General features: G+C 39.2%; 1 protein-coding gene across 1 annotated transcript in view; it reads left to right on the top strand.

The window, feature by feature from the left end:
* Positions 1-8,465: 8,465 nt before the first annotated feature.
* The window catches only part of LOC115235387 (protein expanded-like), a 45,639-nt gene continuing 43,616 nt past the window's right edge, over positions 8,466-10,488 (top strand). The window contains exon 1 of the mRNA XM_029807147.1: positions 8,466-8,505. Within this exon, the coding sequence (XP_029663007.1) occupies positions 8,466-8,505 (40 nt within the window). The remainder of the gene's footprint in view (positions 8,506-10,488) is intronic.

The following is a 10,488-nucleotide window of genomic DNA, read 5'->3' on the forward strand; positions in this document are numbered from 1 at the left end:
ATCATAAGTTTCAGACTCACGTACGTATGCTCGCACGCACATACGCAAAGCGAGTTTGTTTCTCAAGGCGCGTTTGCAGCGCTCATGTAAGATTTTATGCTTGAGTGTGCAAATACGCCTTGAGAGACAATGTGTATGTGCGTGCATACGTATATGAGACGTATCAAGCGACGCGGTATTAGCGGTACAGCAAGAAATCGCGACGTCAAGATATAATAAGGTTAAGGTTATATAGCAAGAAAATATATTTGGTTTTATCGAGTAAGTAGATTGAAATTTTGTATATATATCTGCTAATACATGTTTATTTATTGTTTTATAAGTATATTTCTTGATTATATCTGAATATTATCTAAATTATAGCGCTTATTTGCAGGATAAAGCGAAATCAATATTTTCGAGAAGACCGGTATACTTTTATAGCTGGGATTTCTTCAGATGGAATTGCATACGGTCTTATACCGTATGCAATCCTAGCTGAAGAGCTTTGCTAAACAGCGTAACATATTGGATTATAGAGATTTGGCAGTAACAGACAGTAAGTACAATTAATTAGCACATATAAAATATTGAGCACAAATAAAACCAGATATGTAAACTAAATTAAATATTACAATTCTGTTCTTTTCCTTACATACAGATAGAGGGAAGTGACCATCCAGCGCTTATAATCGAACACAATGACTTGGGTTCTCAAAGATTTTACAATGCACGGAATAAGCAAAGTTTCAAATATGATCACTTGAGGAAGGAGGTGCAAGATTATGATCCTTATGAACCAGATCTTATAGCGGAGCATTGGAGGTCAGCTTTTCAAGACGAGATAACGAATTATACTCAAAGTCATTATAGACACGGCGCCTGCACAGTTTTTGGAATAAGGATATTAAAAGAAATAATTAAAAAAAAAAAAGAAAAGCGCATTTTGCGTGAAGTCTGGTATAAAGTAGCTTAATTTAACTATACCTATAAATTCATTCACTTCTGTATTATTGTAACATCATGTAGACCATTCTTCAACTGTATGATGTTACAGTAATAAGTGCATGAATTTATAAGTACAATTAAATTGAGCTACTTTACACAATATTTTATTGCCAATGAGATTGTTGACATTCTATTAATTCTTGGAGAGTGTCGTAATAATTATCGTGCAGCAGAACGATTATATTGTAGATTGTATTGTTTCCCTGGCAGACGTCAGCATCCTGCTCATAACGTGATTGCCAGAATTGAAAGACGTGAGAGACAGGGACCTCGTAGAATACGACAACGTCGTCGTATTATGACAATCGAGTGGAACAATCCACGAGTTCTTGTAGTGTTAGCTATGGTCAATTTAGATTTACTTATTTCACTACGACAAATAGAAGTACAATCTGGCATCCCAAGATCAACGGCTCAAAGAATTTTGAGACTGCATAATTTCCACCCTTATTACATAGCCTAAACCCAAGGCTTATTTCCTCATGATTTCCAACGAAGGTTAGCATTTTGTAATTGGGCTCAAGCGATGTTACGTCAAGATCCAGAATTTTTCAGATACGTTATGTTTTCTGATGAAGCTACTTTTCATAACACAGGCCAACTAAACCGACATAACTGTCACTATTGGTCTGTAGAAAATCCACATTGGTTCCGTGAGGTTGATCACTAACAGCGCTGGAGTCTCATAGTGTGGTGCGGTATTGTGAATGGTTATTTAATTAGGCCTTATTTTTTCGAAGGAATGTCAACTCAACTAGATATCTTCATTTTCTAAGACATGAATTACCAGATCTGTTAGCCAATGTTGATCTGCAAACACGACAACGTATGTGGTTCCAGCAAGATGGGGCACCTGCTCATAGGAGCAGAATCGTTCAACGATTTTTGCATCGTCGATACCCCCGTCGGTGGATAGGAATTAGTAGCCATGTTGAGTGGAGCCCCAGATCTCCTGATCTAACAAGTCTTGACTTTTTTCTCTGGGGCTTTTTGAAAAATATGGTCCATGCAGATGCACCAACAACCAGAGAAAATATGGTGCAACAAATTACTGATGCTTGCAAGAACATACCAAGACACGTACTTTTGTCAACTGTTCAAAACTTTGAACGGAGAATACAGCTATGTATTAACAATAATGGGGGCATTTTTGAAAATCTAATTCGGTGAAACCTCAAATTTCTTTTTCATTGGAACTCTTCACAGTCTTGCCTTCATTGGCTGGATTATTAATGGTTTTGCCTTCATCGGCCGGGCTCAGATTCTTGCCTTTATTGGCCGGTTTCATCACAGTCTTGCCTTCATCGGCCGGACTCAGATTCTTGCCTTTATTGGCCGGGTTCATCACGGTCTTGCCTTCATTGGCCGGGTTCAGATTCTTGCCTTCATTGGCTGGATCAAAATGGGACCTGAAAATTCATCCTGCTATGTCCTCGTCATGGGTCCTGGACATCGAGTAGCATATCGATGACTGAACGCAGGCAATGGTTGACCCTCGAATGATCATCTGAACGTGAAATGACCCCCTACAACTCTAATGTAAAATTTTCCGCTCTTTTAGAATCCGGGGTCAAAAATAGGGGTTCCCATTTAAAAAACGGAAATTGACCTTTAAATGACCTTGAAAATGACCTTTAATGTCAAATCCAAGGTCACTATTAGATAGCCCCCTTTGTTCCCTACAACTTTTATCCGTCATTTTCCTTCAAACGTTGATCCTGAAAAGTTATGAGGGTGGAACTTAAAAATAGTGGTTCCCATTTAAAAAACGGAAGTTGACCTTTAAATGACCTTGAAAATGATCTTTAATGTCAAATCCAAGGTCACTATTAGACAACCCCCTTTGTTCCCTACAACTTTTATCCGAGTCGTTTTCCTTCAAACGTTGATCCTGAAAAGTTATGAGGGTGGAACTTTTAAAATTGAGCACCCTTTATATACATGGTGTCCCAAAGCACCCTTGACAACGCTCGTGAGCAGGTAGAGCACAGTAAACTGAACAGAATAGTCCTGTACCATTTTTTTATATAATGCTTAATAAAGGAGTTATTATTGAGTAAAGTCTGGCCAATCAGCGTCAACTTTTAGCCGGACGGACGGCGGTGAGCCGCCCGCCTGGTAGTGTGCGCCGCCGTAGCGACGGAGCGCTCACGAGCATTGTCAAAGATGCTTTGGGACATCCTGTATATACACGGTCGAACAATTAAGTTTCGAGACTCGTTTCGTATTTCCGAACGTTTGATCCGTTTGTTCTGCCATTTTAGGAGGTTATTCACAACTTAATACTCAACACGTGGTAGAAGTTTTAAATTATTTGATTCAATAGTTAATGAGATATAGTCACGCAAAGTAGTGTTACTAAATTTTGTTTAAAAATCGGTGTAGTGGAAGGAACGCTTAACAACGCGCCAACATTAAATTCTGCGTTAAATTAGAGAAGTCTCCAACAGAAACGTTATAAATGATTCAATAAGCCTACGAAGAATAACGACATAAAAAAAAACGTGAATCAATTTTTGAAAGGACTTGCTACAGAGGACTAGACTTGCTGAATCATGGGTACTCTACTCAGTGAAATGCAACCCATATTGTGTGCCTCGATGTACACGGATCGGTGGGTTGGTTTGTGTAGACCGGGCTCTATAGTCTGAAGGCGGTGATGGCGGTTGCAGCAACGGTGGGAGACGTGTAGCGTCGTATGCAGATGTCCCACGTCGTAAGAAGTTTTCTGAATAGCCGCGTACGTCGTACCGGCAAGAGGTCCAACGGTATTAGGCTCTACTCGCGTAGGGTCCAACTTACGTGTTGTTCTCGGCAACGTGGAGGCGCTGGCTTCTCCGAAACTCCTGGCCGCTCTCTATCATTTCCCCACCACCTTGCGGTAGATAGTACGGCAAATTTTTTTTTAAGTGGTATCCCCAATAGGTATAATCCACTCTCATATTTTAATGCGGAAATTGTTCAAAGTGCCTTCCTCGCTCTCGTAGGCAAAATTCGGCCCCTCGAATGATATCGCGCGTCGCACGGTACGCCATTTCCGGAGTGATGGTATTGAAAGCTGCGAGAATTGCTTCTCGTATCTCAGCTTCTGTACCATCACGCCTGTACTCGACTAAATTTTTGACGAAACCCAATATAAAATAATCGAGCACGTTTAAATCTGGCAACCGCGCCGGCCAAATAATTGGGCCATCTCGTCCCATCCATCTTTCTGGATAACGCGCGTTTAAAAATTCGCGTGCTTGACGCGAGAAATGTGCAGGAGCCCCGCCGTGTTGGAAAATGAGTTTCGCTCGTACTCGAAGAGGAATATCCGCAAGGAGTATCGGAAGCTCATTCTGAAGAAAATCTGCGTAAATTTCTCCATTCAAATGTGGCGGGAGAAAATAAGGACCGATCTAAAAATTACCAAAAAAAGAGTGATTTGTTAAAGCTGCGAAAGAAAATTCTTTAACTTATTAATAATGAAGAAATTTATTTACGATTTGGTCCGCTATTATTCCGGCCCATACATTTATCGATGATATTGATACGCGCCCTGACGAATGGCGTGCGGGTTTTCTTCTTGCCATAACAATAAGTTGCGACTGTTAAATACGCCGTTCGGCGTAAAAGTCGCTTCATCCGTCCACAATACGCGATCGGGGAAAAAATTATTCCGCCGACATTACGCGAGAAACCCTGTATGTATTTCGCCGACTGTTAATATTTGCTACAAATAACACCAACAATAAATAAAGATAATAAAAATACCTTCACAAAAGTAGATGCGCTGTTCATGATCTCCCGCTAAAAGTTGCTGCACTCGCTGGCAATGGTACGGGTGCAATCCGTTCTGACGTAGTGTACGATGCACTGTGTTTCGCGAGAGACTGAGCATCCGAGCTGCACCGCGCACACTGGTTCCAGGATTCTCTTCAAATACTTGTAAGATTCTTTCTTCTACGTCTGCGCGATAATGCATTGGTGCATTAGCGTTTCGTCTATTCAATAGCAGAGAGCCTGTTTCTCTGACAGGATGGATACATCGCAAAATTACGTTGAACGAGGGATGTCGCTCACGTTCAGGAAATCGTTCCGCGTAAAGGCGAGCCGCAACACGAGCATTTTCTCCGGCTACTCCGTACATGATAATCATATCTGTGTATTCTTGTGCAATATACTCTGCCATTTCTTTATAATATTTTATACAACCGCACGCGTCGAATGCTGGGCACTCATTGTGAAGTAACAATTAAAAACAATCAAATAACGATTGTTTTTTGTTTCAATAGCATTTTTTTATTATCGATTCTCTTTGTTTTGTTAATTGTTACTTCACAATAAGTGTAGAAAAATTTCTGGTGCCATGTCAGTATGCGTAGTGTTACCTGCAGCTGACGAGCCTGGTGAATTTGCTTTACCTACAGTCTCTTGTGACTGGCCCAATAGACCATCCTTATTAAATGATCAATGATGGTCGACGATCGATGATCAATCCATCGACCACGATTCTTAGCGGTTAGCTTGATTCCATATTTTCTATCTTCGTCTTGAAGACAAGGAAAGGACATTTGGTCGAGTTATTCACGAACTAACTCGATTTACGTTCCGGAAATCGACATTGTTCCCACAAGAAGTCAATATATAACGATATACTGTGTACCAAGAGTCAATATGACGTATGTTTACCGCGCACAAGGAAGAAGTCAATATATATAGTGTGCGTTTATCGCGCACAAAGAAGAAGTCAATATGACGTTTTCGCACGTATGTGCATTTACCGCACACTTTTAGCACATGTCTAAGATGGCGGCTAACCGGCGATAATTTATCACACCATAAAAGAGCCGAATATCCGCACCAAATGGAAAGACACCGAACGCGAACATACATGGAAAAATTTCCACAATCTTGGCGATAACGGGAGAACCGCGAACGTATATTATGAATGAAAGATTGCGGCTGATGCAATTTCGCATAAACTGTTGCTACGCTTAATAGTCACAACCGATCAAGAACAAATGAACATCCGGTTTTCTGCAATATTTGATTACAATTTATTTGTTTTTGATAATTAAATTGTCCACATCAAAAAAAGACAATTAAACGGTTCTCTTCGTCGAAAGATTGCTAGTTACTTAAGGGACGCGAAAAAAAAGCGACTATTTGGCGCATTGGGGAAGCAAACAGAATCATAGAATTTGACAATAAAAATCTCACAATTTTATATCGGAGTTTTACGCAAGGCTAAACAAGGCGGATTAGATAGTTGTTTAGGTGTCAATAATAATCTTGTGTGTGTGACAACATTCCTACAAATTTTTAAATACATGAAAGTATCTGCTTTGATACATGCAATAGATAGATCTTTTCTACCTTTTCTACCTGTATTAGTTTAAAGAACAAATGGCGCCATACTAACTAATTAATCGTAGCAAAAATTCTGTAGCAATAACTGATCATATTCGAGGAATATTAGTCGCTTTAGCTCGCGCATTTCCAGATTGCGCTAACCTAAAGTATTATCTGCAATGCAGCTATGATACAGGGTGTCTGGTAAAGATTGTGCCAACGCTCTACCCGTGAGCGGGTAGAGCACAGTAAACTGAACAGAAAAGTCCTTTACCATTTTGCGATTTTCGTAATAATTATTGAGAAATTAATTAAAAAACATCGACCAATTCGCGTGACTATAAGCGCGCGGCGAGAAAGAACGGCCCAAAGACATCCCAAAAGTTTGCGGTCGCTAGACGCACGAGGAAGTTTTGAGAGGAGCGCTCTACATATGACAACATGCGAGATAATGCGTGACAAATGATTACGTACGAGCGGTACATAACGATGAATTCTTGCGTCCTAGCAACACATCAATGGGTTATCTCTTTTTACTGCGCACTTACACTCACACGAATGAAATATCATTGATATTTCATATTCCATATTAAATGATTTTGATTACGAAGAAAGTTCGTTATTTTGGCAAGAATGAAGCGATGAAGTATAGATGAAAGCTAAAACTCTAGCATTAGAAACGCACAATGGAAACGTTGTTAATGCTTTCTATAATTCGAAAGTAGCCGAAAAAAATAATCTAATTAATATTCTAATAATTTTTACGTACATCGAATTATTTGTGTAGAACTATTATAGAACTCGTAAGCGCTTAAAATCTGGCAAAAAAATGATCGAGAAGGACAAAGTGAGACGCAACTTAGCGTCTCAATTTGTCCTGAACCATTTTTTTTAGCTTAATGGCCAGAGAACTATTGATTTAATCTACTAAGAACTCTAAAATTATTAAAAATAAAGCCAGAATTCTCAATAATTAATGAATTTCCACGAAATGAGACGCCAGCTTCAAATATACATTAACATAAAAAGAAAGAGTGCTTGACGCGAGAAATGTGCAGGAGCCCCGCCGTGTTGGAAAATGAGTTTCGCTCGTACTCGAAGAGGAATATCCGCAAGGAGTATCGGAAGCTCATTCTGAAGAAAATCTGCGTAAATTTCTCCATTCAAATGTGGCGGGAGAAAATAAGGACCGATCTAAAAATTACCAAAAAAAGAGTGATTTGTTAAAGCTGCGAAAGAAAATTCTTTAACTTATTAATAATGAAGAAATTTATTTACGATTTGGTCCGCTATTATTCCGGCCCATACATTTATCGATGATATTGATACGCGCCCTGACGAATGGCGTGCGGGTTTTCTTCTTGCCATAACAATAAGTTGCGACTGTTAAATACGCCGTTCGGCGTAAAAGTCGCTTCATCCGTCCACAATACGCGATCGGGGAAAAAATTATTCCGCCGACATTACGCGAGAAACCCTGTATGTATTTCGCCGACTGTTAATATTTGCTACAAATAACACCAACAATAAATAAAGATAATAAAAATACCTTCACAAAAGTAGATGCGCTGTTCATGATCTCCCGCTAAAAGTTGCTGCACTCGCTGGCAATGGTACGGGTGCAATCCGTTCTGACGTAGTGTACGATGCACTGTGTTTTGCGAGAGACTGAGCATCCGAGCTGCACCGCGCACACTGGTTCCAGGATTCTCTTCAAATACTTGTAAGATTCTTTCTTCTACGTCTGCGCGATAATGCATTGGTGCATTAGCGTTTCGTCTATTCAATAGCAGAGAGCCTGTTTCTCTGACAGGATGGATACATCGCAAAATTACGTTGAACGAGGGATGTCGCTCACGTTCAGGAAATCGTTCCGCGTAAAGGCGAGCCGCAACACGAGCATTTTCTCCGGCTACTCCGTACATGATAATCATATCTGTGTATTCTTGTGCAATATACTCTGCCATTTCTTTATAATATTTTATACAACCGCACGCGTCGAATGCTGGGCACTCATTGTGAAGTAACAATTAAAAACAATCAAATAACGATTGTTTTTTGTTTCAATAGCATTTTTTTATTATCGATTCTCTTTGTTTTGTTAATTGTTACTTCACAATAAGTGTAGAAAAATTTCTGGTGCCATGTCAGTATGCGTAGTGTTACCTGCAGCTGACGAGCCTGGTGAATTTGCTTTACCTACAGTCTCTTGTGACTGGCCCAATAGACCATCCTTATTAAATGATCAATGATGGTCGACGATCGATGATCAATCCATCGACCACGATTCTTAGCGGTTAGCTTGATTCCATATTTTCTATCTTCGTCTTGAAGACAAGGAAAGGACATTTGGTCGAGTTATTCACGAACTAACTCGATTTACGTTCCGGAAATCGACATTGTTCCCACAAGAAGTCAATATATAACGATATACTGTGTACCAAGAGTCAATATGACGTATGTTTACCGCGCACAAGGAAGAAGTCAATATATATAGTGTGCGTTTATCGCGCACAAAGAAGAAGTCAATATGACGTTTTCGCACGTATGTGCATTTACCGCACACTTTTAGCACATGTCTAAGATGGCGGCTAACCGGCGATAATTTATCACACCATAAAAGAGCCGAATATCCGCACCAAATGGAAAGACACCGAACGCGAACATACATGGAAAAATTTCCACAATCTTGGCGATAACGGGAGAACCGCGAACGTATATTATGAATGAAAGATTGCGGCTGATGCAATTTCGCATAAACTGTTGCTACGCTTAATAGTCACAACCGATCAAGAACAAATGAACATCCGGTTTTCTGCAATATTTGATTACAATTTATTTGTTTTTGATAATTAAATTGTCCACATCAAAAAAAGACAATTAAACGGTTCTCTTCGTCGAAAGATTGCTAGTTATTTAAGGGACGCAAAAAAAAGCGACTATTTGGTGCATTGGGGAAGCAAACAGAATCATAGAATTTGACAATAAAAATCTCACAATTTTATATCGGTCATGAGTTTTACGCAAGGCTAAACAAGGCGGATTAGATAGTTGTTTAGGTGTCAATAATAATCTTGTGTGTGTGACAACATTCCTACAAATTTTTAAATACATGAAAGTATCTGCTTTGATACATGCAATAGATAGATCTTTTCTACCTTTTCTACCTGTATTAGTTTAAAGAACAAATGGCGATATACTAACTAATTAATCGTAGCAAAAATTCTGTAGCAATAACTGATCATATTCGAGGAATATTAGTCGCTTTAGCTCGCGCATTTCCAGATTGCGCTAACCTAAAGTATTATCTGCAATGCAGCTATGATACAGGGTGTCTGGTAAAGATTGTGCCAACGCTCTACCCGTGAGCGGGTAGAGCACAGTAAACTGAACAGAAAAGTCCTTTACCATTTTGCGATTTTCGTAATAATTATTGAGAAATTAATTAAAAAACATCGACCAATTCGCGTGACTATAAGCGCGCGGCGAGAAAGAACGGCCCAAAGACATCCCAAAAGTTTGCGGTCGCTAGACGCACGAGGAAGTTTTGAGAGGAGCGCTCTACATATGACAACATGCGAGATAATGCGTGACAAATGATTACGTACGAGCGGTACATAACGATGAATTCTTGCGTCCTAGCAACACATCAATGGGTTATCTCTTTTTACTGCGCACTTACACTCACACGAATGAAATATCATTGATATTTCATATTCCATATTAAATGATTTTGATTACGAAGAAAGTTCGTTATTTTGGCAAGAATGAAGCGATGAAGTATAGATGAAAGCTAAAACTCTAGCATTAGAAACGCACAATGGAAACGTTGTTAATGCTTTCTATAATTCGAAAGTAGCCGAAAAAAATAATCTAATTAATATTCTAATAATTTTTACGTACATCGAATTATTTGTGTAGAACTATTATAGAACTCGTAAGCGCTTAAAATCTGGCAAAAAAATGATCGAGAAGGACAAAGTGAGACGCAACTTAGCGTCTCAATTTGTCCTGAACCATTTTTTTTAGCTTAATGGCCAGAGAACTATTGATTTAATCTACTAAGAACTCTAAAATTATTAAAAATAAAGCCAGAATTCTCAATAATTAATGAATTTCCACGAAATGAGACGCCAGCTTCAAATATACATTAACATAAAAAGAAAG

This window comes from Formica exsecta, unplaced genomic scaffold (assembly GCF_003651465.1).
Source record: "Formica exsecta isolate Colony F162 unplaced genomic scaffold, ASM365146v1 scaffold22, whole genome shotgun sequence".
In the NCBI taxonomy this organism is placed as follows: domain Eukaryota; kingdom Metazoa; phylum Arthropoda; class Insecta; order Hymenoptera; family Formicidae; genus Formica; species Formica exsecta.